Source organism: Zalophus californianus, chromosome 16 (assembly GCF_009762305.2).
Source record: "Zalophus californianus isolate mZalCal1 chromosome 16, mZalCal1.pri.v2, whole genome shotgun sequence".
Classification (NCBI taxonomy): domain Eukaryota; kingdom Metazoa; phylum Chordata; class Mammalia; order Carnivora; family Otariidae; genus Zalophus; species Zalophus californianus.
The window spans coordinates 55,082,939-55,110,546 of NC_045610.1; the positions used below are offsets into that span (position 1 = coordinate 55,082,939).

The window sequence follows — 27,608 nt, forward strand, 5'->3', positions numbered from 1 at the left end:
CGCTGAGACAGCCTTGCTCATGCCTCCTTCTCCAGCACCAGGGAGACGTCTGGCACATAGTCGGGGCTCATGTATATTTGTTCGGCGAAGGCACGAATGGACCAGGGCTAGCCCTGCACCAGTTCAGGATCAGTGATTGAAATGCAAGAGAACGTATCACGAGTGGGCTTTATCAACACAACACAATACCCCGAGCTCTTCTAACAGAGGCAGTAGCTTCGCCTTTTGTATTCTTTTGAGTTAAGAAGTGGCCAGGCTCTTGGTGGGTCAGCACAGGCCCGATATTGGCAGAAACTCCAATATTCTCCATGCACCTGCTCCAGTGCTCCTGGAAGTAGAGCCACAGAGGGCTTTTTCTCTCACGAAAAATCCATCCGGTTGGCTCCTTCCCAGGAGGTTCTGGAGGCAGCCGACTATAATGACCTGCACAGCCCTGTGGGGGGGGGGGGAGCGGTGGGGAACAGTGACAGGACATCCTTTATGGGGAGAGCATGTCACGGCCCCACTGCCGCTCTGGGCCACCCTGGTCAGCCCTGGGCAGGTTTTCTTGCCTGAACTCCAGGCTTTGCTAGAAAAGGGAATAAAAATGTAAAAAATAAAGTAAAATGAAGAGGGAAGAAAGGAAGCATATAAAGCAAAATAATTGCAACAATATAAAAGCCTCATGTAGGTGCCATAAAGAGCGATCGGACTGAAAGCTGCTGATATAGCTGAATCCATAAAAGTGTGCTCTAAGTTGTTTATTACATGCCGGGGCGCGCAGGTACCACGGCCCAGATTAATGGGGCAGGAGGAGGAGACAGACAGAGCCCAAGCGACGTGCCCCACTGCGGAGCCAGGTAAACAGAGCCCTCGGAGTTTAAAAATAGGAGGGCCACCCCAGGGCCTCAGGGCAACTTGTTGGGTGGAGGGGAGACTGACACCCATCCGGGGACCCTGGAGGTCATGCGTCGGTCCTGGCAGTGGCCCTGGGGCTCGAGGGGAGGGACCAGCTGTGGTTGGGGACCCCTGGACCCAGCGATGGAGGGCTGGGGGGTCAGGAAGACCTGGTTCAAAACCTTGCTCCGCCCCAGCCATCCCGCAGTGGTGCAGTGGTGGGGGTGGGGTGGGGGGTGTCTCAGCTGGGTCTTGATTTTCTCCGGGGCAATATGGGGATAAAAATGATCGCATCGCAGGGTTCTGTGAGTTCAGCCTCTTGCTCAACAGATCTTTTCTGGGTGAGGGCTCAGTCCCTTGCAGACTGTGCCTGGTACCAGGGGTTCCTCACTGAGTGAGGGGGGGCAGGGGTCTGTCCTCATGCAGCGCACGGTCTGGATCTCAGATCAGTGCTTAAGACATTTATCGGATTAGAGCCGATGGGATGGATGCTGGGAAGAAGGGCGTCGGTAGGGGTGGCCACCTGGTCTGGGGTGAGTGCAGAGTACCCGGTGCTGAGTAGGTGCTCAGTAAATCATAGTCTGTCCTCCTTGGGGTGTACCTGCCTATGCTCGGGGACAGCTTCCTTGTCTCCCACCCCAAACCACGTGATGGACCCAGAGACCACCAGAAGGTGAAAGTCACAGACCCTCCAGGGCCTTCCGACTGAGGGTAAGAGGTGCCACCCATCCGGCCCCTTCCCAGCACTCTGCTGAACCTTACTCCCTCATCACAATGGCCACCAGCCACCGGACGCCGGTCATGACTGTCATCTACAATTTACAGATGAGAAAGCCGGAGACATTACGTAGTTTACTTCCCAGTGACAGTCGCTAATGAGGGACAGAACCAAGAAAAGGACCAGGTCTCCAGGGCTGCAAACCCACGCCATTAACCACTCCCCAGATCATCTCTCTGGCTCAGTCCTTGCTCGGGAGCAGAAGGGAACAAATCTCCCTTTTGGCTGCCGTCCGCTCTGCTAGTTGTCTGAACTACCTCTGAGCACCCCCTCAGCCCTGGTCCCTCCCCCGCTGGACCCCGTGCACGCATTCTCCTTTCCCTGTCACCCGTGACCTCCTGGTGCAAGTCCCCTTTTCTCCACTCTGATTCTCTCTGACTGCTCTGGACATTTAGCTCTGTGGACCCCTTTCTCCAACACCCCTTTCCCTGAGCTTCCAGGACCCACCAACTGCACTGTGCCTCACACAGTCCTCCCCGTCTCTGGTCCCCGGAAGTGAAGAAGCCAATGTTCCTTGCCCCTCCCACCCTCACCCCCAGTTCCCTGGCTCCCCCTGATCTCACCAGCCTCCTATTCTGGTGTGGTGTGAAGGCAGAGAAGGACAGCTCAGGGTGGACTGGGGACGTCAAGACGGCCCTGGGTGGCACGGACGTGGCCCCGAGCGGGGCATACCTTGCCGACAGATGCTCTCTGCTGGGGGCCCTGGGCTGGCGACTCCTTGCTCGCTAGCTCTTCGGATGACCAGCTGGGGTGAGGACAGCGGACCATGCTCGGGAATGGAATGCAGGACATCTGCCTCATCAGACTCATGCTCTGGGCAGTGGGGTGAACGGGGGCCAAAGGTCAAGCCAGAAGATCACATGCAAACCAGAGCAAGGAGGAGAGTTATCTTCCATGTGAGTTCCTGCCGTGGACAGGACCCAGGGCTGAGAAAGCACAGAGGCTCTCCACACAGAAACAAAGTTGGATCCTGCTGCCCTGGGATAATTCTGGTAACAGGCACCAGGAGGGGACACCCCTGTGATGCATTCTCCTGGGGTCTCATCGAATCTTCCCAACTACAATTTTGCCGGAGGTGCCAGGAAACAGAGACTCAAGGACCATGTGACTCACCTGGGCCACAGGTCAAGTGCGTTGGGGGGCGGGGAGCACATAGGTAAGCTGCTCCCCTCTCCTGGGCAGGCATCCAACATAGGGGCCACGAACCACGGGTGGCTAGGAGCTCTTAAAATGTGACTGGCGCCCCTTTGATTTAATGGGATTTAATTTGATCTAATTTACATTTAATTTAAAAACAGATCCCCAAATCAGTTATTAGAACACTTTTAAGTATGTGTAGAACAACTCCGGTATCCAACATCACCTTTCCAGCTGTAAAGTTGATGAAGTCTAAATGCAGATCACGTATTTCAGATGAAAATTGAGCAACCCAAAGATGTGCTCCAAGTATAAAATACACAGAGATTTCGAAGACTTAGTAGGAAAGAGAAGCCCAGCATAAAGTACCTCATTAATATTTTCTGTTGATTGTATGTGAAAATGGTAATGTTTTGGATATGTTGGGCAAATAAAATACATTAATAAAATTAATTTCCTGTTGCTTTTTCCTTTTTTAAAAATGAGGCTACTGGCAAATTGTAAATTACCCCATTCCTGAGTGTGGGGCCATGGTCCAGGCTTGACAGTCTGTGTGAGGTCATCAGGGTGACCCCTGGGCAGGGGTCAGGTCCCAACTCCAGGGTGGGCACTGGCTTTGTTCTAAACTTCTGCATTTCTGAAGAGCATGGGCATCCCCTCCCCCACCTCCCTGCCCCAGGGCCTCTAAGAAATAGAATTGCCCCGGAGGGCAGAGGAGGGGGGAACAGAGGGAGGGGCCAGGCTCCTGAAATCAGTGAGGGGGGCTGGAGCTGGTGGTGGGTAAAGTGGCAAGTGCTCCTGGTAAACTGGCTGGCAGGCAGGCGGGCTGGGGGATTTTGTGTCAGTGACATGAACAGGGTTTTGAAGTGCAATCACTCGTGGGAGGAGAAATTAGCGGAGAATCAGCTGATTCTGCTCTTAATCCAGTACAAATCCCCGCGTGAAAACAGAAGACAAGGGGCGATGGGGTGGGAGAAACAGACAACCGGAGGAGGCTTGGGTAGACACGGGGGTGGGGAAGGATCCTACCCTCCTCCCTCGGGCCAGATGGAGGGTTGGGGTGGGGAGCTGAGATGGAGCAGAGAGTGAATGACATCCACAGTCTGCCCGCAAGGTCGCTGGCTTAAGGCCCGTGAGGAGGAGGTCGGGTGTTGGGGAGGAGCACAGAGTGGGGGGCTCCAACCTCTGGTCCCAGGGTAAATCGAGTCACCTTGACTCAGACCGTGAACTTTGCCTCTTCCCCAGTGACTGAATTCCATTAGACTCCAGGTATCTGATCACTGGAGAATATAGGGGGGCCCAGGTCAATGTCAGAGGTCACCCTTGTGACCCTGATAGGTCAGTATCCTGAATGGAACCCTCCTCTGTGCGTTCAGGCGTCTTTCTAGACCAACTGGAACTTGGGGCTGGGGAAGGGGATTAATTCTGGGGATATGAGAAGGGGGTCAGCTGGTGCTCTGAAGGCCTAGGAATGGACACGGTGGGGCTGAGGAACATTCTGGGCTTTCCAGCCATCGGCAGACAGAGGCAGGGATCAGGGGAAGGACACGGGAAGGCCCCATGCAGATCCACACCCGCGTCTTGCTGCTGGCGGCTGTGTCCCCATGCGACCATGGATGATAAATGAGACTTGCTTTTGGAGCAGGAGTGGTACAGATGTGGAGGGACGTGAACATCTGGCCCCCCAGCTTGCGTGGTTGTTCAGCTGCTACGGCAAGCTCGGGTAACCACGTACTCGGCGGGGCTTCTGGGCCTGGGCTGGCTGCCGGAGCCACCCCACCCGCCATCTCTCGCCCAGGGACAGAGCGCAGAGGGAGGCGGCCAGGCTGGCCGGCGAGAATCAGGCCGGGGGCGCGTCCCAGCATTTCCGTCAGGGATCAGACACCTGACTGCAGTCTTGGCTAGACGAATAAAGACCTCTTTGCCAAAGGAGACCCAAGGAGCCACCCCTTTCCATTTGTTAACATCTGTTCTCTGCCACTGGGGAGAGCTTGGCCCATCTCTTCTAGGGTGCTGGGTGGTTGCTGGGATGGGCAGAGAGGCGTTTTTAGGCAGGAGCCTGGGCGGAGAGCCTGTGTTCCCACGAGGGGAGACAGCCTGGCTCTGAGTAGTGCTTTGATGGAGCAGCTGAGTAGAGGCTGTGTATGCAGTTCTCTCGAAACAAGCTCCCCATCTCCTGCATGCTCTCCCTGTCGGCACCTGAGCCCCAGAGGTGGCGGTGACCCACACATGCATACTCTCTTCCGCATCCCACGCCGTCTCTGGGCCTCCAGCAGCCCTGCTCACAGCCAGCTCAGCGTCCCCTCCCCTGATGCAGGATCTCAGCTTTGTCATGGGAACGGGGTCCAGCACTCAGCTCCCTCCTTGCTTCTACCCTCACACTCCCAATGCTGGGGCACCCCCTATTCCTCGGACGCCCCTCTGCTGCCTTACTCTAGCCGCCCCCCTCTGCCACCACTCCGTCTTCCTTTACGACCCCCTGGAGCCCCGTTCCCAAGATTTAATGATGCGCTCCTCCATCCGTCCCAGGCCCAGCCGCTTACTTACTCTCCACGGCAAGAGTGATGGGCTGGCTGGTCTTGTTATCCCCATTCTTGTCATTAACAGCCTGCACGTAGTAGCGGCCTGCGTCGGGAGCCACCGTTGACAGGATGACGAGGGTGTTCTCCAGGGTGATGGCTCTGCGAAGAGGAAAAGGATCTGTCCGACAGGGGCCCAGGGGCTCTGAGCATCGGAGGATGGGCACGGGGACAAGAAGCTGGTGGCCCCCGGAGCCCCTCCTCCAGCCCAGCTCCTAGGACCACTGACTGCCTCAACTTCAGCACGCTCTGTTTGCAGAGAATCCCAACGTGCTTCCAGGGCTGGGGTCAGACCCAAACCCGGAATGTGCACAGAGGTCCGAGACCATCCCTGTTGAAGCTTCCCAGCCCCCACCCCAAACCTGGCCCCAGGCATCCGAGCCCCCACGGCCTTCTGTCCTTTCCCACGTCACAATTTCGATGCTGAGTGTGACCCTCTCTGCACCAGGAGGGTCTAGCACCAAAGAAACCTAGTCAGTGGAATGAATGAACGAGGAACGGATGATGAGCGATGATCATGAATTTAGAAATGAAGAGGATCATTCCAGAATCAATGCCTTAACCTAATTCTACGTTTGTTGGGATTGATTCCAAAGCCACAGGTGGCCTGTACCACTGATGACGGGGGTTCCTCTGTCCCCCAGCCCCCTCTCAGGGTGTCAGGTGCTCCCTTCCCGAAGCTGGTCAACAAGGACGGAGACTGCCTGTGGGCTGAGGGGGGAGGAGGAAGGAGGCCAGCCGGGCGGCGGGGTGCAGGTCCCCTCCACTGGGGTCCCACCATGCAGCCCCACAGCACCTGGTCTGCAGGCAGGGAAAGGGGCCGGTCCAGGCGGGAAGCTGAGGACCCTGTCTGACGCAGGGGAGACAGCCCCAGGAGCGCTGCCCACGCCCGCTCTGCCCGGCTCCCCCTCTTACCCGCTCTCTCGATGACAAACAAAACCATTAGTTTGTCAAGTCTATCTCGGATTTTAATGTGATGTGCCCGAGACAGCTGTTAAACATCCTTAATGTTAGTTTAACAAGGACAGACCCAGTTGAATTCTTTTCAAATTTTCCCATTAGGTGAATGTTACAGAGTTTTAAACAGGCTCTCAAATAAACATCCCCGCTGATGCCTCTCTAGCTGGGCTGTGCTGGTGTCCCCTCTCTCCTGGTTTTGGGGGGTTCATGGGCTGAGTCTCACACCGTCACTGGAGCTCTGGGAAGTAGGAAGGGAAAGCCCTCTCCCCCCAGTTCTTGGGCACCCTAATGATATTTTTGTTTTTGTTTTTTTTCTGGAGGAAAACCCCTCTCCAGCTAATGAGCTGATGGAAAGTAAGATAAAGCCAGGCTAAAATATTTTTAAAGTGGCAAGCTGGGATAGGAACAGGGACCGTTTCCCTACAGGGAAGTCTCCTGCAGAGGTCCTTGTCCTTTAGTGCAGCTGGTGGGGCAGGCCAGGGTCGGGGAGGAAGGCTGGGCTGTGTCAAGGGCCGGGGGCAGCTCTGGAATGAGCTCCGGCCACAGCCTCTAAGAACACATCCATTCCTCCATGCTGAGCCTCAGTCTCCACATCTGCGAAGGGGGTAGAAGAAATGCTTGTGAAGATTTCCCCCAGCCCCGAGGTTGAGGGATTCTGATTCCTGCCGCTGCTTCCGTCCTGTCCGCATCTGGCCTGAGGCTGTCACCCTCCCTCTCCTGCAGCCCTCACTCGGCCCACAGGCCAATGTCAGGACTAATGTGATGGGCAGCAGTGCACCTGGACCACTTGAAGGGAGCTCCCTACCCTCTCCAACACGGCGGCCCCGGACGAGCCGGCTGAATGAAATCTCTGGAGGGTGGGCACACTGGGCATGGCCGGGCCCCACTCCCCAGGGCACCTGCCTGACCTGAACCCCCTCTTGCCTCCAGGGAGGGTTCCCATCTCCAGTGCTTTCTCTCCTTGACCAGGAAGAGACCACCTCACCCCCCCACCTCTCCTTTTGCTCTATTTTATCCATATTACGATGGATCCTTCTAGGTCAGTGGTTCTCAATCGGGGGGTGGGGGAGGGGGGCGTCACCCTCCAGGGGACATCTGATAATGTCTGGACAAGTGCTAGTGCCACAGCTGTGGGGCTGGGCAGAGGTCAGGGATGTTGCTAAGTGTCCTACAATGCATGGGACAGCCCGCACAATGATTTATCAGGCCCCAAGCGTGGACTGTGCCGTGGTGGAGGTGCCCTGTCCTGGGTGAGATGGCATAGTGGGTGGTAGTTCATCCACATAAGCAGCTGGGAAGCCAGGTGGGGCAGTGGGGCTGGGCTGGTGGGATATAGCAGAAGGTATGTGCACCATCTCCAGGCTCAGGCCCTAAGGACCCCCTGTGCAGCTCCTAGGTTCTCCCCTCTGTCAGAGCAGGGCAACTCTGAAGCCCAGGGTTGAGGACGGCAGAGCTCCTACCAGCCTGGGCCCCCGGATGACTGTGGAGGAGCGTCTTTCCCCTCCCTCGCCTCTGCTGGGACTTCAAATGAGAAAAAAACAAAACAAAACAAAAAAACAACACTTCTCTGGTGCTAAGTCCCCGGTGTTTGGGGGTCTTGTCTGTACCCGCAGCTGGTGTTGCCTTGACTTGCACTAGAGGCAAGGAGAACACTCTGGACTGGGGCCCTCAGGACCAGAGATGGAGCTCCGAATGTGGCAGAGGGACTTCGAAGCCCTCATGGCCTTTGACCTGCCCTCCCTCTGCCCTCAGCAGGTGGTTAAGGAAGGTCCCTGGACTCCCGGCCTTCTGCAGGATGACCACCCCCTCAACAGATGGTTCTGGAATGACCCTGTACCTCACTTCCCAAGTGCACAGAGCTGTTTCTGGCACCCAGAAGGGCTTCTGGCCTGCTGCACCCCAGATTCAGCCACTCTGAAAGAAGCTGCTGGAATGCTCTCGGGGCATGGAGGTCAGGGTTCAACTCTCAGACAGGGGCGGGGGTACATTTTCCAGCCACACTCTTCAGGCTCCAATTGACTAGATCTTTCCCACTTCTCTCCTTGGCCCAGCTCCCACCCCACCTTCCATCCACTCCTATTAAGCCAGCCCTTTTTTGTCCTTGGGTCCATGGGGGCCAATTGATAATTTAATTAAGAATAAAAGAAATCATCCTAGAACCTGCCCAAAGCCCCCAGCATGTGTCTTTGTTGGGCAGCTTGTCTCCTTTTCAACAGTGAGCTCCAGAGCCGCGGCAAAGTGTGGCTAATCGGCATCCCTGCCCCGGCAGTGAGAACAGCCTTGCGGAGATAGCGCCCCCCGCCCCGGTTGGCACCCCGCAAGCCCCTCCGGCTGATAGCGCTAAGCAGATACGTATCTCTGGCAAACAGACGCCGGAGAATTTGCTTCCAGGGACCTTTCCTCTCAGCCATGAATATTAATCTGCTGTAATTGCTGAGATACAATCTCCACAGCCTTTTCTCATGTGTTTGGCTGGAGTGTTGGAGCGGGTGGGAAGGCGGCGGGTGTGACCACGAAGGCGGGCATGTGTCTGCACGCCAAGATCATTCTGTCCTGGTGCCAGAGGCTGTTGGGAATGGAAAGGGGGTGAGGACAGAGGGCGGGAGTGAGAAAAGGGGGGTGGCAAGGTGTTAGGCGAGGGGCGATGCAAGTGAGGGTGGAGAGAGGTTCTCATCCCCCACAGCAAACACAGTAGAGACGCGCCCACGAGCCCTCCTGCAGCCACGGCACCCACTGTGAACTGTCATGGAGCCGCTCTTGCCTCTGAGTCTGGATGGGGCCTCAGCATTCTTCTCAAGACAGTATTCCAGGCAGCCTCTGCCAACCGACTGGCCTGCAGGCTGCCATCACGGATACACCTGGAGCTGCGTGATAACCTCAGAGATGGGAGTTAGGGAGGGCTCAGGACTCACCTGTCTCAGTACCTGTGGGGGGAGCACCCCCCCCCTTCTGCAGTTCAGCCTCACTGTCTGTGTTAATGGTAAACCATGCTCTGCTGGCTTTACTGACCCTTAATAAGGCGCAAGGAAGCCTGAGCCGACTCATATAGCATGAGCCTGTCCACCTGTTAACCTGGGGGGGGGGGGGGGCGGCTCCAATCCTTCCCTGGCTCTGTAGCCACACCCTTTTCCATGTGACTTCACGGCTCTTCTCACTCAAGAGGCAGAGTTCATGCCCCTGCTTCTGGACGCTGAGTTCTACCACGTGACTCGCTTTGACCATCGGGATGTTAGCAGAGGCTTGGCAAACCCATGTTTCTGCTTCCTTCCTGCTCCTCTGCAATGGCCAGAAGAAGCCGGGGCTAGCTGCCTCGGGGATGGGACATGCGGAGCAGAGTCCCCCGGTTAAGCTAACTGGTCAATAGCCAGCTGACCCCAGGCAAATCAGAGAGCCCAGCCAAGGTCCCGATCTGCACATTCATATGACACATAAATGCTTACTGCTTCTGGTCCCTGGGACCTTTTGTTATGCAGCATTTCTGTAACTGTGGGTAACGGATATAGTCTAGGACAGTGGTTCTCAACTGTGCCTGCGTGTCAGAGTCACTGGGGAGCTTTAACCACCCCCCCCAAGTGCCAGGGTACACCCCATTTCAACAAACTCAGAATGTGCAGGGGGTAGGATCTAAAGATCAACACATTTTAAATTGTCCAAAACGATTTTAACAGGTAGGTTGAGAATCACTGTACTAGGACCAATTCTCTATGAGAGCAATCAATTTATCCTCCTCTCCTTCTCTGTGTCCCTGTTGTCACCTAATTTCCACCTAAGACAGAAGTAAGGACCCTGACTCTGGAGTCGGCCAGCCTGGAACCAGCCGCGTGAGACCTGGCAACGTGGTTCAACTCTGGGGGTCGGGGGGGGGGGGCTCTACTGTCCAGAAAGTGGAGACAAAACCAGCCCCCTCACAGGACTATTGTGAGGGTCATTCCTCCAACAGCCGCTATTTGAGGGTGCGCTCTGGGGATCGAAAGGGGAACGAGACAGAGCGTCTCTCGCGTGGAGGTGCACACCCATCGCGGAGGAGAGGATGATGTGGGCAGTGTGCTTAGCCCAGGCTCGAGGCCACAGCGGCCACTCAAGGAACGACAGCTGCTGTTTGTGCCGGGATGTTATCACGTTATTCTTGTGAGGCCTCTCTCACCCCAAAGGCAAGAACTGTCCATCTTGGCTCCCGCTTCCCACAGAGACCAGGATGGGCTCTGCCCACAGCTGACCTGTGGCCTGAGGAGACCAGGACAAAGGTGGTCTTTCTTGTTTTCTGGGGAGTGGGGTTGGGTGGGGAGAGCTGGAGTCCAAAAGGAGAGAGCTGGGGCTGGCTCCAGACCCCGAGGCGGGATCAGGAGGGCCGGGAGCGTCCCTGGAGGAAATGCTCTGCCCCTCGCCCTCTGTGAGGTGTTGGCTCCATGGTTCCTGCCCACAAGCCCGGCTGCCACAACCCACGCACTGGGCCACACAGAGGGGTCCTTGTTAATGCTGAAAGGGCCATGTGTTTCTCTCCCTGCCGGGCCTCCCCGGCCCCCCCTCCTCCAAAACACACACAGCCACACCCACACCCCACACGGGAAACGGCCGGGTGGCCACCCTGCCGGGGACATGCCAGCGCCCTCCCACGGATGGGGATGGCTTCTGTCACTGCCTGTTGTGGGTTTCATTGCTTTGGGAGGCAGCTGAGGGTGGGGCCGATGCCCTGGGACTCCCCAGGAAGGCCACCGAGTTGCTGTGTCCCCAAGTTTTCACACGCATGTTCCCAGAAAGCCCCTCCTTGTTGGCCACCCTTCTCTTGTCATTCGGGAGGTCCCAGATCCCCTCTCCCACAGGGCAGGCCCCCTGCATCCCCCTCCAGAGCAGGGCCTCACATGCGGCTGCTGGGCGGGATCTTGCGGCCGTCCCGGAACCAGGTCACCTGTGGCCGTGGGAAGCTGGCGATGCGTGGGGCACGGATTACAGCCGCTTCTCCGTGGGAGACACTCTGGTGCTTCTCACCTTCCTCAAAGCTCCCCATGTCTGCGGGAGGGAAGAGCGTACGTGTGGGTCAGACTGCCCAGCTCCCGTGCTGGGAGTGGTGGTGGCAGGATGGCTGCAGGGAAGGAGGCCGCCGGGCTCAGACCACCCACCCAACCCCATCAGCCCACCCTCTAAGCCCATCATTATGACACGCCCTGCTTTGTGCTTTGGGGGTTTACATCCATATATCCATGAACCAATCGATTCATCCAGCAACCACGAAGAGGTTGGTCATTACTTCACACATTTTACAAAGGGAAAAACTGCCCAAACAGGCTCCGAGAGGTTCCTTGACTTGTCCAAGGGCACGTGGCTAGGATTTGAACTCAGATCCGAGTCTGGAGTCTGGTGTCTGCCCCACAGGGCAGTCGGGGTTTCAGCGTGAGGTGAAGGGCACATCTTGGTGCTGGTTTCCTAGGTTCTTGGTGGAGGCAAGTTTGGGTATACTGGGGAGGGTGGGGTCTTGGATGCTCATAGAGTATGGAGATGATTTTCCTCCTCTGCCTTGGGTGGGAAGTGTATGAGGCTGCATGCAAGTGTGAATGGAAACACCATATTGCTCTTTTAAAAACATGCCTACCCTGCTGGCAGATAAGGAGGGGAACGTTTATCCCGGCTCTGCTATGCCGGCCCGGAGGGGAAGAGAGCAGCAGAGATGCAGGCAGGAGACTTCTCGTGGCCCACCTGCCGGCTGGAATTGAGGTGGGGTTTGACTCTAGTAGCAGGGGGTTACAATGGGGCACAGGAAGGGGTCTGCACCGAACGTCATGACTTTTGAACATTAATGTACATCCTTGCTACCCAAAGTGTGGTCCGTGAGCCTGTTAGAAATGCAGTCTCAAGCCCCGCCCCGACCTACAGAATCAGAACCTGCATCTTCACCAGACCCCCAGTGAAGGGTGTCCATATTCAAGGGTGACAAGCATCATTGTCCCCAACTTGGCCACATACCAGTTAGAAAAAGTGCTGATGCCAAGTTCAAGAACTCACCTGCAGACTTCTGTTTCCACAGGTATGGGGTGTGTGAGCTGGCCAACAGCACTGCCATGTACAATCAGGTTCCGACCACCGAAAACTGAGCTGCATGTCCCCACTGCCCACTGTCCCCTCCCTGGCCAAGGCGGCCACGTCCCAAGCCACCTGGTCTCCTGATGCTTTCACTGTTATTTCTCAACCCCTCGAATATTGCTGCCTCTTCTCCCTCTCCTTCAACCAGGCATTCCCCAGCCTGGCTAAACCTCAGAATCCCCCGAAGGGTGGGCGGGACTCAAATGTGGGTATTTCTAAAGCTGCTCAGGTAGTTCCAACATGAGCCAAGGTGGAGAATGACCGTTTGGGCTCAAGCTAGTGGCTCATAGTACTTTGGTGGGTCTCAGAATCCCCCTGGGAACTCGGTAAGCCCATAGATTTGTTCCCATCCTTTGCTCCTCCCCAGGGCATGGAAAGGCCCCTGCTTCAATGCACCTGGATCTCTGAGTTCTTGATTCGCTCTTTCTAGGACGCTGCTGCATGCCAAAGTTTGAGAACCATGGGCCTATCCTCTCTTTTTCCAAAGTCCTGGGTTCTGTTCTCCTCCTGGCCCCACTGCCCCCTGGGAGGCCTCCCCTCATCTAAAGGTTTTGACCACAGTCTCTCTACAAAGACTCTCATATCTGCTCTGGCTCTTTTCTGAGCTTCAACACCCAAAACTCGATTTCCAACAGAAATGTTGGCATTTCTTACCTTCTTCTTGCTGTCTTCTGTGAATAGCTCCCACTTGCACCTGCCCTGGAGCCTTTTGTGGTGCTTTGCTTCCCTTCCGTGTACCCACAAAGTCCTTTGACTCTTCCTCTGGGATAGCCCTCTCATTTACCAAGCCCCCTGATTCTAGTTCCCACAGGCCCACCACCAAGCGAACCCCGTTACCCCAGTTGCTCTGACCACCCCCCAACAGGGTCTCCATAGGCTCCACACCCACCCATCATCTTACACTCTTCCTAATTAATTTTTTCTGGACATATGGCTGACTTGCTCAGAAACTTTGGGATCTCCTCTTTGTCCCAGGAAAGTCTAAATCCCCTTGCTTGATTCAAGATCCCTCCCTAATCTGACCCCAATCAACCTTTCCCGTCTTAACACCCACACCACATCATGTGCCCTCCTGCCACACTGAATTACACTCGGCTTCCCCTTGCAGGCCTGTCCTTGTGTGGGGCCCCTGCCTAGAAAGTCTCCAGAACAAGCCATGATTCACCAAGGTGCTGTGATTCAACAGCATCTCAGAGGGATCCAGGCAATTAAGGATCTCAAGAAAGAGAATGTGCTCTTGGCATCCTTGTTCTACATTTGGCAGGCACTAAATGTAATGGTAATAATGGCTTTGGAGTCACTGAGACTTGAGTTCAAATCCTACTTCTGTCACTTATTAGGCATGACCTTGGGCAAAATTTTGACCTTGCTGAGCTTTAATTTCCTCTTCTGTAAAATGGAGTTATGAAGAGTATGTTCCTCATAGGTTGTAGTCAGGATTAGATGAGATACTACATGTGTGTGTCAGGATCTATCTTTCCACAGATGGCTGCATCAATATTTATCTCCCATCCAACATGCCCTTCTTATGAATGTGCTGGAAGTGATGGTATACAACTTTTAAGGCTAGGTCATCAAAAGGTTGCAGCTTCCCCTTGGATCCATCTCTCTAGACAGACACAACTACTTGGAATCCAGCCGCCATGTTGTAAGGAAGCTCAATCTGGCCCACACAGACATGGGAAGAGTACATGAAAGGAGGAACTGAGGTCCCCAGAGGACAGCCAGCACCCACACTGGACATGTGAATTGTTGTGTGAGGTCTCACATAATTTCAGTCTCCAGCCTTTAAGTCTTTCAGCGGAGACCTCAGTCATATGGAGTGGAGACGAGCCATCCCTACTGTGCCTTGTCTAGATCCAAGGCTCACATACTTGGTGAGCCTAATAAATGACTGCCATACACCACTATGCTTTGGGGTAATCTGTTATGCAGACACAGAAACTGGAAGAATATATTAAAGTGCTAAAAATTATATCTAATGTTTGTAGTATTAAAATATTAGAATTGTATACATTTTTCACAGCTTAGCCGAAACATCGACCTCTTCAGCAAAGATTATCCCATGCCACCAAACAGAATTAAAGAACAGAGATTGCTGCACACTGACCCTCCATTGGCTTTCTTCCTTGGTGGACTTCACATGCATGTAATCCTCATGCTACCACGGCTAGCTCAACTCTAGTAAATACACATATTTACTTGTTTATTAATTTCCAATACTTGGCTCTGTTTATAAAACATTATGTCAATAAATCACATTGATTTCAGTTCTCACAATAATTTTATCTATTTAAAAAACTTTTCACAGAACTCTGAAGATATATTTGAACAATTTAAAGCAATTTCATGGTAATAGTGTTTCTTTCTCCCCTCTTGAGTTTTATTAGCTCCATTTCATCAGTGAGGAAATTAAAGCTCATGGAGATAGAGTGGCTTATCCAACGTTAAGCATTCAGGGCTGGGCAGGGCCAGCATTCAAACCTGCCGCCCCCACCCCCCTCCGCATTTCCTTTCTGCTTCTTTCCTAACTCATCCCCTACATTAACATGCTTCACACACATTCTTTCTCTCTCCCTACCATACTGTAAGCTTCAAGAGGCAGTTGCGTTCATCAGCAAGTCCCTGTGAGGCACCTAGCCCTGTACTCTGCACACAGTAGGTTCCTTCTAAATTCACCCAATGCCATCGTGCAATGACTCTTACTGAGCCCCTACTGTGGGATGGATGAATGGAGGGCTGGAGGAAGAGAGGAAGAGATGGACGGATGGAGGAAAGGCGGGCAGGAGGATGGATGACTATACACGGGCGCAGGTATGTACGTATGAACAGTGAGAGGGATGGAAGGAAGGGCACAGCCGGTCTTGGTCCAAGTTTTGCAGCTGATGTTCTCCTCCATGTTTCCACCCCATAATCTCCTTGCCTCACCATGGCTCTCAGGCCCCCCAGAACCCTCCTAGTCTCTCCACTGCACTGAGTCAAGTGGGCTTCTGGGACCTGCTCAAGGAGCCCCCAGCTCTGCTCACGGGCCCCAAGGCACAGCCATGCACACACTGAACAGCAGCAGCAAGGGGCCAAGGGGGCGTCCACTCAGCTGGTCAGTGCAAAAGGGAGGCTAGAAGGAGGGACGCCACACACTGGCAGAGCCTGGGGACCCAGGTACCCCTGGGAAACCTCAAGCACACTAAGGCAGAAACAGATAAGGGTTTTTGCACTTGCTCCCTGAGGTACACGCTTATTAACACACCGTGTTATGCCTACAGTGCTGATCTACCTTTCCCAACGAATTCCCCAAAGAGCAAAGAAATGTAAGCCTGGGGCACAGCTGGAAGTGGCCTCCAAATTCCTGATGTCTTTGTTACATCTTAAAAGGTCTTGTGAAATATGCATCCCACTTCAGAATACATTCATTGCTTTTATTTCTAAAACATTTTTTTAATCATGAAATATGTCATGCATACAAAAGACTGAATATAATTATATGTATACTTTACAGAAGACTAGAACACTCCCATACCACCACCCAGCTTAGGGAACAGCACACTAACAAACATGCCCCCTCCCTCCAAGGTGTCCCCCACCCCAAGGCATTCCCCCTTCCCCCACCGAGGTAACTGTTGCCCCAAATGCTGTGGCAATCATGCATGGCTTTCCCCCCAAGTTTTGCTGCACACAGATGCATCCCTAAACAATTTAGGGTTAATATAGTTTGGTTCCAAGCCCTTGTATGCCTGGAATTATTCTGTATGTCATTTACCGTGATTTGTTTTTTTTTGTGCAATTTTTTTTTCTTTTTCTTTTTGGAGCTTCAGCTATGTGCTTACACTTAGTTCGGTCATTGTCACGGCTGCCTGGGTGTCCACGTGGTGAGGGAACACTGCACCTGCAGGTTAGGTCTGTTTCCAGCATTTTGCTGTCCTGCTAAGAACAGTCTCATGCAGATCTTCTGGCGCACAGGGCTAAGACAGGCTCTAGAACATGAGCCTAAGCATGAAACTGCTGGGTTGCAGGGTGTGCACACATTAATTTTATGAGATAATGCCAAACTGTTTCCAAATCTGCACCAATTTACCACTTAACGCTCCCTCCAGCACGGATGGGAGTTTCTGGCAACTATTGGTCTTGCCAGACGCGTTTTTTTGCCAGTCTGGTGGACATGAGATGGTGTTTCCTTGTGGTTTTGTTTATTAGAGAAACAGTGCTTTCTCTCTCCAATCAGATCGTATTATGCCTCTTCCCCAATGAGGCATGTTTATTTCCACTACACTGTGAGTAACATCAAAAGTGCCGACCACTTCTCGAATGCTACCATCTGTCTCCACTGCCCCACTTCCTCAGCTACATCTCCTTCCACTGTCTCCTTCCCTTACTCTGCTCCAGCTACCCTGGCCTCAGACACCCAAGCCTACCACAGGGCCTTTGCACTTGCTGTTCCCTGGCTGGAAAGACCTTACCCCTTTGTGTGACTCATCCTCTTGCTTCTTTTGAGACTCTGGTCAATGTCCCCTCCCCAGATGGCCTCTCTCAGCCACTCTATCAAATAGGACCCCTGCCCCAGCCTCCATCCCTCTTAACATGGCCTCATTTTTCCTTAGAGCACTTTATTTTTCTCCACGGGCCTTCTATGTTCTGTATTCTATCATATATTCACCTTTTAACTTTCATGGCACCCTACTACTTTCCTGGGGGCAGGAACAGGTGTCCCCGTTTTGTCACCTGTGTCCTTACCGCCTAGAACAGAGCTCAGCACGCGGTGGGCCTACAGCAAGAGTTGCTGTACGAGTGAATGAAACAGGCGAAAAGACACGGCCATGTTCTCTAGAACTGTAGATGGCCCCTAAATAGTCCACATTCAATGCTTACACTCAGGTTAAGCATTAAGAAAAATGGGCCCATCGGTGGCATTTTGGGCATCAGTCCCAGCAACAGGCTCGATGCCCTCATGTCCCATCTTTTTTTTTTTAAGATTTTATTTATTGGGGCGCCTGGGTGGCTCAGATGGTTAAGCATCTGCCTTCGGCTCAGGTCATGATCCCAGGGTCCTGGGATCGAGTCCCGCATCGGGCTCCCTGCTAGGCGGGGAGCCTGCTTCTCCCTCTGCCTCTGCCTTTCTCTCTCTCTCTCTCTCTCTCTATGACTCTCATGAATAAATAAATAAAACAGTTAAAAAAAGATTTTATTTATTTACCTGACAGAGAGAGACACAGTGAGAGAGGGAACACAGTAGGGGGAGTGGGAGAGGGAGAAGCGGGCTTCCCGCGGAGCAGGGAGCCCGATGTGGGGCTCGAACCCAGGACCCTGGGATCATGACCTGAGCCGAAGGCAGATGCTTAACCATCTGAGCCACCCAGGTGCCCCTTCCTCATGTCCCATCTTGTACAGGTGGCTTCCATATGGGGCAGGGGCCCTTTGTCCTGTGGCCTATGGGTGGGCTTGCTGCCCCCAGAATGTGGATGTGGACAGCCAGGAAGGCTTCTTGATCCAGGAAGGCTCTCCTAACCCCCTCAGCCATTCAGTGAGCTTGCTGCAAGCCAGAAATGTATGGCAACTTGAAAGAAACAAAGAAGAGACTGGGGTGGGGTTGGGGAGTGCAGGCAGAAAGGGAGCTGGGGGGTGGGGTGGACGTTTTATTGACTTCCTCTTAATTGCTGTAATTAAAAACATGTAAAGAATCTTTTTGTAACGACTTTGCCATTATCATTAGTTGTTAGCACAGCTGCCTTATTAATTTCTCGTTAGAACCCAATTCACAGTCCCTCTTTGGGAAGGGGGGTGGGAGCCAGAGGTGGGTCTTGCCTGGCCCAGTTCCGGAAGGAGCCTGGAAGGGCAGCATCACCAGAACCGGCTGCCTGGAGCCCTAAGGGCAAAGACTTCTGCCCGCCCCCCCCCCCTCCCTGCCCCGGGATGCAGAAACCCACCGGGAGAGATGGAGGGCTCCAGAGAAGCAGCCATTGCCTTCCCATCCTCAGACCTGTGGGCATCTGTGTGGCTGTACAAGAGAGACAGGTGGAGAGACAGACAGGTGCAGGTCTGCAGGGCACACAGCGGGGAGAGCCCCTGGACGGGGACTGGGGGAGCAAACGTAGAAGTTTTATGGAGGCACTGCTATCGGTGTCCTGTGAGTGCACGTTGAGTACCCAAGGGGGAGCGCCTCCTTCAAGTTTGCATCCCCCGTGCCTCACTTGCCTTACCGTAGCCCCAGCTCCGGAGAGCAGACATGGTGGCTAGGCCAGAGTGAGAAAGGTGAGTTTATTCCAGGATGCAAAGAGGAGAGGATACAAAAGCACAGAGAAGTTAAGCAACTTGCCCAAGGTCACACAGGTAGGGAGAGGTGAGCCTGAATTTGAATGGGAGGGGGGTGGGGGGGGCGGTTCATGGCTAGACCCTGCAGTGTCCTGACAGCAAGGCAGGAGAAGGTGGAAGGTAGAAATGCTGGCTGTGGGACCCTGGGCTGTCCTCTACCTTCTCTGAGGCTCAGTCTCCCCATCTCGAGATGTGGCTCGTACCACATGCCTTCCTGCCTCTCAGACTTGTCCTGGGAACCCACGGAGGAAAGACTGAAGGAGGGATCCTTCTGGAGGCTCTGCCGTATCTCCTTTGGCGTCTCCTGAGGGAATCCGAGTCTGTTCCAAGGGGTCTTGGGGCACGTGCTCACCTTTCCAGGAGGATGGAGGCCATACTTCTTCCTTTGTCTGCCCCCTCCCATCCCCCCGCACGCATACACCAGGTGCCCAGAGTCCTAAGCTACTCAGTGCCGAGGCTGGGGCTGGAAGCGACACTTCCTGAGCCCCCTTCCCCCCCCCCATGGCATGGCCCAGGAACTACTTGTAAGCATTTTCATCTGCTCGCCTCTGTCGACAGCCAAGAAGAGCACGTCACCCCGACCCCGTGGTGGGAGGTGGCGTTCATCCTAGGTGGACGCAGCATCCGTTTGTGGCATTATCTGGACATGGGACAGTCCAGTCCAGAGCACCCACTGGGTTCCATGGGAACCCCGACCTCAGCAGCTAACCCCCTCTCTCCTCACCCCCACCCCATTTTGATTTTTCTATTCCTGACCTTAGATGGCAGTGTGGCGAGGGGGGTGTTTTGGAACCAGGCAGCTGTGGGTTCAAGTCCTGCTCTGGTACTTCATCACTGTGTGACTTAGGCAGCCTTGTGGGATGAGGACGGGAGAGAATGGTGTGCACTGCCCAGCAACAGGTGGTAAAGAGCGAGGTGGGTGGGGGTGATTTTGCCAGGTCCCCCTTTCCCCACACCCAGGATCCTGGAAGGTGTTTTGAGGGGTGGGGGTCAGGTTGGACAGCAAGTTCTTCAACTTCCATAACTAGAGAGAGAGACCCCCACCAGATGAGACAAGTGTGTCCAGCAAGGGGGGGGGGTTGGGAGGTTTCCCTTCTCCGTCCCGCCGTGGCCACCAGAGTGGGGTAAAACCATCATTAACTTGTCAGGATAAGTGTTTTTCTCAACTGCCCACTGGAGTGGACTCCAGGACCCCCCTCACTCCTCTGGCTTAAGGTCCGAAGGGGTGCAAAAGTCGTGGCTTCTCCCTTCGGATGCTGTGGAGCAAGGCGGCTTGGTGCAGTCTGAGGAGCGGTTCTCGAGGTTGGCCTGGGAGCTGCAGCTGGTGGTCAGGAATGGGGTGAACCTGGGCCTCCCCACTGCATTCAGTCCTTCAGGCCCTTCCAGGGACCCCCCTGCTCTCTGCCAGGGACCACCTGTAGCCACACGGGCACAGCTAAGCAGCGGCCCCATAGAACCTGGTGGCAGTGATGGTTGTGACCATGTCCAGAGGCTCCTGAAGCCCGGGCTGACACGTGGTGGCTTTGACGGGGTAGGGACGCCCCGGTGAGAGGCGGGTGAGGGGCAGACGCTGGGCTGACTGCAAGGCCTAGGTGTGACTGTCAGCTCACTGCTCTGCATTTGGCCAGACAGTGTGTGCCAGGAGCCCTTCCATTCTGTGGCCTGTTTCTTCTGGCCTTAGCACGATGCTACAGAATATTAATTGCAGCAGTAACGCTCACTGACTGGGCAGGCACTGGCTAGGTGCATTGGGCACATGAGCTCAAGGAATTCTCTGGACGAGCCTAGACTGTCAGGGACATTGTGTCCTGGATGGCATTTCCAACTGCATGCACACCGACATGCAAAACTATGTTATCACCAGCACCAAGGTGAGCAAAGAGGCAGACCAACCTAGGCATGCACATTTGCACGCATGCAAGCACACACATCTACGGATACGTGCATATGCACACATGTGCACGTGTTCTCTCCCACATGCGGGGGACAAAGAAACAGACTGATGCACACACATACACTCGCACACACGCGCACGAACCCACACTCACGCACGCAAACTTGCACACACACGGGCATCTGCATGCACGCGTAGTTGCTGGAGGCTGGCCCGTGGCTCTGCCCCTGCCCCGCAGGACTCTGGGCACCGGCTAAATGAGGCTCCCTGGGAGCTCTCCAGCCGCTGACAGTGCCCTGATCCATCATTTTAATTCAGGGCTTCTCCATTCCTCTGAGTGAGCTGAGTTGCCTTTAGTGCTGATTTATGGAGACACTCCGTCCTCCACTTTTGATTACGGTTGTTTTCCATAATTATTATCAACACTCTTTGCCTCGCTTGAGGTTTCCTTTTAGATTTCTCTCCCCTACTTCTGTTCAAGTAGCAAGCTCTCTCCTGTGCTAATTCAGAGGCGAGCCCCTGTAGGCTCTGGATGAGAGGTGTCCTTTTTTTTTTTTTTTTTTTTTCTTAAATTTCAAGGCTCACTAAAGCTTTCCACGCTCCCATGTCCCACTGTGCCACCTTGGACCTCTACCCCTGGAAGAACCCAGAATGAAACAGCCCATAATGAGGTTCATTTCTAGCACACAGCAGCTATTTTAGGATGGGGGGCAGGACTGAGAAGGGGATGCTGAGTCTCAGGGGGAGGGTGTTGATTGGTGCTCTGGGGCCCTGGCCCCCGAGATGCACTTGGGATCTTCCGAAGCTGCCTTCCCTTCTTCCATTTGAGAAAGTCCTTCCAGGGACTGGTGAAGGGACTTACAGGGGCCTACACTTTACTGTCTGCTCAGCTGGCTCCTCCAGGAAGCCAGACTCGTCATCCCTGCCCCTCCCTCTTAGGGTCATGGTGCCACCATGAGGCATCTCCCAACGATCCCACAGATCATGGGACCCGCTTGCTGTTACTGCTCCAGCACTGCGTGAGTTGGAGGATGGAAAGGTTAAGGTCATGGGGGGGGGCACCAGGAAGTCTGTGGAGAAGAGTGTCATAGCTGGAGAGATTCAGGTGGGCCATCATGAAGACCCCCAAGTGCGAGGCCCAGCCAACCCCAGAGGAGGCCCTTGAACCAGGTGATAGGGCCCCTTTTAAAAGAGAAGCAGCTTGGTCCCATGGAAAGAGTGCTGAACTCTGAGCCGGCAGATGTGTGTGTCACTTGTCAGCGGTGCAGCCTTGAGAGCACCTGTCCACCACAAAACGAGGGCACTCCCGTGATAGGCAGAAAGGGCCACCGTCAGCACCCAATGAGCATGGAAGCCTATGGCTGGGATTTGGCTCTGCCCAGAGCATGGTGGTAGGTGGGGACCCTGCAGACCCTCTCCTGCTGCACAGACCCTCCTTGCCCCCAAGTTGCCCATCATACTACTCACAGGCCACCTGGACCTCGGTTTGCCGCTGCAGCAGGGCGCCCATCCGGTTCCGCACGATGCAGCGGTAGAAGCCTGCGTGGGTGCGGTCCAGGCTGGTGATCATGTACCTAGGGTGCAGACGAGAGAGCCAGTGAGCAAGGCAGGGATGCACATGTCAGACTGGGATCAGAGGGTGAAGGTTGCCAGGTCACCCTCTTCCTGAATGGAGAGCACCAGGGAGTTCTGGATCCTCTGGCCACGTCTTGGAGTCACAGGAAGGTCCCTATCAATAGAAATGTCCCTCCCAAGGGCAACCAGGCTTTAGCTCAGGTGCCTAGGGAGTAGCCTGCATTTTCCCACGGATGGGAGGTGCTATGCCTGAGTCCTTGACCCTGGCTGTGACCAGGCCTCCTCTGCTGGTCCTCCGCTGGAGGTTGTTGTCTTCCCTTGCCTGTGACTTGCATGACTGGGAAAGGTGGGGGCATTCTATTTTGGCCAGGCCCAGGACTGTAAATATTAACCGAAATGGATAGGGGTGGCAGAGGCAGAAATGTTCACATGCTTCCCCTAATGCTTTGTATCATCTCACCCTTAACATTCGAGACAGTTCCACTGCAGTTTTGTGGAGGAAAAAGGCAGAGCCTTCCTAGCAGGACAGGTTGGCTTTCTGTACATGTGGGTCCTGAGGCCAGGATGCTCAAACCCGAGGAGGACCCTTGGGAGCCTGCTCTGGGAGCACGTGACTGGCCCAAAGGGCAGCAGAGTCTGGTGTTGGGGGAAAGGTAGCTGGAGAGCAGGTGTGCGGGGCACTGACCTGGCTGAGAGGCAGGGAGGAGGCCAGGCCAAGTCGGGGAGAGGGACTTCTGGCAGGTAACACACGGGCAGGTGGTGCTCTCTGGTATGGAGGGGGCTAGTTCCCCTGGTAGCCACTCTGTGATCACCTTTCCTGTGCCTGGCCAGTGGTTGGCTCAGTAGGGACCTCAGAGGATCAAGGGGCTTGTGCCTAGGACATCTCCCCCATCCTTGGGTGTCTGAGGGTTTGCCCAGCTGACATGGTGGACAAGCTCATTGCCACCTGCCTCTAGGCTATGCCAACCCTGGGACAGAGCAACCTTATTCTCAAGAGTTGTTAAGTTTTCTTTTATACAAGTTCCAGCGGGGCTCACCACCACCACCAGCATCACCATCTCCACTACCACCATAGCACCACCATCACCACCAACACCACCATCACCACCACCATCACCAACACCACCATCACCACGAACACCTCCATCACCACTAACACCACCATAACCACCACCATCACCAACACCACCATCACTGCCATCACCACCAACACCTCCATCACCACCATCACCACCAACACCTCCATCACCACCATCACCACCATCACCACCATCATCACCAATACCACCATCACCACCATCACCACCACCATCACCAACACCAACATCACCACCAACACCTCCATCACCACCAACACCTCCATCACCACCACCACCACCACCACCACCACCACCACCACCACCACCACCACCACCACCACCACCTCCATTACCACCATCCTGCCATCATCACCATCTCATGACTGTGAAACAACAACTACCACTTTCTGAGCACCAGCTATTCCTCTGGCCTGGGCTTAAGTACTTTTCCTTCATTTTTTCATTTCACACAGCAGTTCCCAGACTATTGGATATCATGGACCAGTAACACTTAAAAAAATGGGGCTTACTCTGGAAAACAGTATGGAGGTTCCTCAAACAGTTGAAAATAGAGCTACCATAGGATCCAGCAATTGCACTACTGGGTATTTACCACAAAGATACAAATGTAGGGATCCGAAGGGGTACGTGCACCCCAATGTTTATAGCAGCAATGTCCACAACAGCCAACCTGTGGAAAGAGCCAAGATGTCCATCGAGAGATGAATGGATAAAGAAGAGGTGGTATATATACACAATGGAATATTATGCAGCCATCAAAAGGAATGAGATCTTGCCATTTGCAACGACGTGGATGGAACTGGAGGGTGTTATGCTGAGTGAAATAAGTCAATCAGAGAAAGACATGTATCATAGGACCTCACTGATAGGAGGAATTCTTAATCTCAGGAAACAAACTGAGTGTTGCTGGAGTGGTGGGGGGTGGGAGGGATGGGGTGGCTGGGTGATAGACATTGGGGAGGGTATGTGCTATGGTGAGCGCTGTGAATTGTGTAAGACTGTTGAATCACAGATCTGTACTTCTGAAACAAATAATGCAACATATGTTAAGAAAAAAGAAAAAGAAGAAGATAGCAGGAGGGGAAGAATGAAGGGGAGTAAGTCGGAGGGGGAGACGAATCATGAGAGACGATGGACTCTGAAAAACAAACTGAGGGTTCTAGAGGGGAGGAGGGTGGGGGGATGGGTTAGCCTGGTGATGGGTATTAAAGAGGGCACGTTCTGCGTGGAGCACTGGGTGTTATGCACAAACAATGAATCATGGAACACTACATCAAGAACTAATGATGTAATGTATGGTGATTAACATAACAATAAAAAATTTAAAAAAATGGGGCTTGACATAAGACCGTCAACTTTTTACTTTGCCAAGTAAGATCATTAAAACCAACCAACCAAAAAGCAAACAGACAAACAATCTAGCAACCAAAAACTTAAAAAAGATAATATTAAAAAGTGCTAGGCAGGGAGAGAAAAACAAACAGAAATGGTCAGCATTTTATCTAAAAAGGACATTTTGAGGTCATAGAGAAATGTAACCTCAGCATAAAAGCAAGTTTAACAAATTTTAAACTTAAATTTTATGCGAACCCACTATGCTAGCTTCATTTTCCTTGTCATAGGTGAACAAGGGCAAACAGCTGTGGGGCTATATATGAGAGTCCTTCACGTAATCCTTGGAGAGGGTACATTTATCAGCACCCCCATTTTAGAGGCGGGGAGACTGAAGTTCAGAAATGTTTCCTCACTGCCAGGCAGTCTCATAGGTGGTCTCATAGGCAGGGCCAGGGTTCTACAGAGCCCGCCTGACCCCAAGCTCAGCTGCTAACCAGTTAAACACCGACGTCATATTCCAAAGCCCCCCCCCCCCCCTTCTGTCCTGGGACTCACGGATGCTCTGGCTCTGCAGCACGATTCAGAACCTTCTGGCCGTCCAAGCCTCTTATCTCTGCCACCGGCTGCAGTTCTTATCTGTCCCTTGCTACTGCACACGGTGTGATGGAGGGGAGATAGCAGGCGCCCAGGCTCTGGCAAATTTCCCGTTCTCCTTCCACCCCATCCTCAAGCCCATTACCACTCTTGCTTGCCTCGGCCGCAGGGAGAGGAGATAGCTTTGGGGAAACGGTTTGGGCCTCGATAACGATGGGGGTGACCGGAGAGGAGAGATGGAAGGTAAGATTGGCTAGAACGGCTATCTTTGAAAATGGAATCAAAATTATTAAAAAGCTGCAGGGAGAGGAATATGAACAGAAATGGCCCCCCCAACTAACAAAAAGATGCTCAACCTCCATCACAACGAAAGGCCAATCAAAACAAGACGGTGTTCACATATCAGATGCCAAAGACTTTCATGTTTGATCACATGCAGTGCTGGCCAGAGTGGTGGGGCGGGGGCGGGGGGAGGCATGCCCTCAGATCAGCCGGTAGAAGTGCAGAGTGGTCCAGCCTCTCAGGCAAAATCTATCACAATGAGAATAGGTAAGCCTTTTGACCCAGAGGCTGCATGCCTGCGAGCTAGCCTCATAGATATACTGCCATAATGTGGCAAAAAAACAAAAACAAAACAACAGGTGTAAGAATGCTCAAGATGGCATTGCTTCGAACAGCAGAGATAAACATGCAACTGGAAACAACCTAGACGTCCGTCAAGAATGCAACTGGGTCAGTTACAGATGCTGCAGCCGCAGGATGAATGAGGAGCGCCTGTCTGTTTGAGACAGAATGGTCTCCGAGACACACGAAGCATGGAAAGGAAGTTGAAGCTGGAGAGGGGGAGATGCTTACGGAAAGAACAACACGAGGAAGGAAGAAGCCACGCAGTATCGCGGCTGAGTGTCAGGGACCAGAGTGATAACGGACAGTTATGGCTCTCAGTAAGCTGCTGTGTACTGACACAGGCTACCAAACCCTTCGTTTGATGTTTAGGACCATGCAAATCGACCCAATAAAAATAACTTCAGTTTGTGGACCAAAAAAACAAAACAAAACAAAAACAAACAAACAACAAAACGGTAAAAAAAGAGTAAATGGTATGATACCATGTGGGTAAATGAAATAGTATACACATTTGTATATATTTGCATACACATGATCACACGTCTGTAAAATGTGTATATTTGCATATGATACAAGTACCTAAAATGTATATATTTGCCTATACATGATACACATACATAAAACCTCTTCCAGATGGGGATACTCGATGGATACCTGTTATCTGCCTTTTGGGAGATACACTTTGAGCATATAATTTAAGTATACATTATAAAACAGACACCACGGACTCACTGGATGCAGATTTGTTTGCTGATGTCAGTGATGCGTGGTGAAATTTAAACTTTAATAAAAGTAGATTTCTGCAGAAGGCTCTATGTCTGTTTGCTTCAGCCTGGAAGCCCCGGGGCCCCGGGGAAGGTCAACTGGCTGCAGGCCAGCCCCTCCCCCAAGACCAGAAGAGGACCACTGGCCTTGGGCCTCCCTTTGGTCCCCCTGTAGTTGAGGCCAGGTGCTCCCTGGCCTGGCAGAGAGGGGTACCGCCTCCTCTCCATCCTCCAGCCTCGCTCTCCTCCCCGCCTGGGAGACCTATTTCTGGCTGGATGGCAACATTATTTAAAGTAACAGTTCCGCCCACTGCCTTTCCTACCAGGGAAGCCCGCTTCACTCCACCCCAATTGCTGGAGTCTCCCTGCCTCCAAGGCGGGTGGACGAGGCAGCTGGCCAGCATCTCAGCTTGCAAATCTAGTGGGCTGTACGCAACCTTGATAATGATAGTAGCAGTGCTCATTATCCCTGAAATGTTCCCTTCTGGGCCCTCTGGACACAGCCCACAGCTCCGTCTGCCTCACCCACCTGCGGCTGCTGGCCTGGCAGGGAAGTGGATGAGCCCAGCCCTGTCTGGGTCCCCTCCAGGGGCAGGGGGATGGATGGAATGCCCTGTACAGCAGGGCACACACCTGATCTGCCCAAGGCGGGAGCATGGCATTGAAGAAAGTACTGGAGCTTCTGATTCAGAGAAATTTAGGCTTAACTTTCCTCTCTACTCTTTCTTAGGAATGTGGGTGGGGCATGTTATGGAACCTTGCAAGCCTCAGTTTTGCCATCAGTAAAATGGGGACAATGATGGATGTCTTTGATGGGTTCATTATAAGAGGCCTCAGACATAATTGCCAGGCATACAGCAGGTGCCACACAAATGCCTGACAAATGAGGGAGTCACTGGCGGGGAGTGGAAGGTGTGGGGTGAGGTGGGGAGATTCAGAGAGGAGGACAAGCGGCTGTGGCAGAAACCCCCCCACTGGAGGGGGGATCCATGAAAGGCTCCACACCAAGCA

At 53.5% G+C, this 27,608-nt stretch overlaps 1 protein-coding gene across 2 annotated transcripts in view; it reads right to left on the minus strand.

Annotated features, from left to right (window-relative positions):
• SDK2 (sidekick cell adhesion molecule 2) overlaps window positions 1–27,608 on the minus strand; it is a 252,647-nt gene that overhangs the window by 81,617 nt on the left and 143,422 nt on the right. The window contains exons 3-5 of one of the 2 annotated variants that reach the window (XM_027568023.2): window positions 22,070–22,176; window positions 11,190–11,337; window positions 5,339–5,472 (exon numbers count right to left, since the gene is read on the minus strand). In XM_027568023.2, coding sequence (XP_027423824.2) covers window positions 5,339–5,472; window positions 11,190–11,337; window positions 22,070–22,176 — 389 coding nt within the window. Of the gene's footprint in view, window positions 1–5,338; window positions 5,473–11,189; window positions 11,338–22,069; window positions 22,177–27,608 lie in introns of those variants that run through there. The other variant, XM_027568022.2, reaches the window with a different exon arrangement.